At 60.3% G+C, this 267-nt stretch overlaps 1 protein-coding gene across 1 annotated transcript in view; it reads right to left on the reverse strand.

Annotated features, from left to right (window-relative positions):
- Positions 1 to 183, reverse strand: part of LOC104525841 (ventral anterior homeobox 2a-like) — a gene marked incomplete at its 5' end in the record, with an annotated part of 531 nt that extends 348 nt beyond the window's left edge. The window contains one exon of the mRNA XM_029085226.1: positions 14 to 183. Coding sequence (XP_028941059.1) covers positions 14 to 183 — 170 coding nt within the window. The remainder of the gene's footprint in view (positions 1 to 13) is intronic.
- Between the last annotated feature and the right edge of the window lie 84 nt (positions 184 to 267).

A 267-nucleotide genomic window follows, 5' to 3' on the forward strand; every position in this document is an offset into this window, starting at 1 on the left:
AGGGGGAGAGAGGAGACTGGGAGGAGCTGGGACGGAGAGGAGCCGACCTTGCTCCAGCAGCCGGAGGATGTTACAGGTGGCGAAGGATTCGGAGGTGGAGGAGGTGGTGGTGGAACGTTTCTCAGAGTCTCTGCTCTGGTCTTTCTTCTGCTTGGTACGTCGGTTCTGGAACCAGACCTTGACCTGGGGACAAGGGGACAAGGGGACAAGGGAGGGGACAGGGAAGGGGGGGGACAGAAAGGCATGGATGGAAAGAGAGCGCAGAGG

This window comes from Antrostomus carolinensis, unplaced genomic scaffold, assembly GCF_000700745.2.
Source record: "Antrostomus carolinensis isolate BGI_N321 unplaced genomic scaffold, ASM70074v2 scaffold32445, whole genome shotgun sequence".
NCBI classification, from domain to species: domain Eukaryota; kingdom Metazoa; phylum Chordata; class Aves; order Caprimulgiformes; family Caprimulgidae; genus Antrostomus; species Antrostomus carolinensis.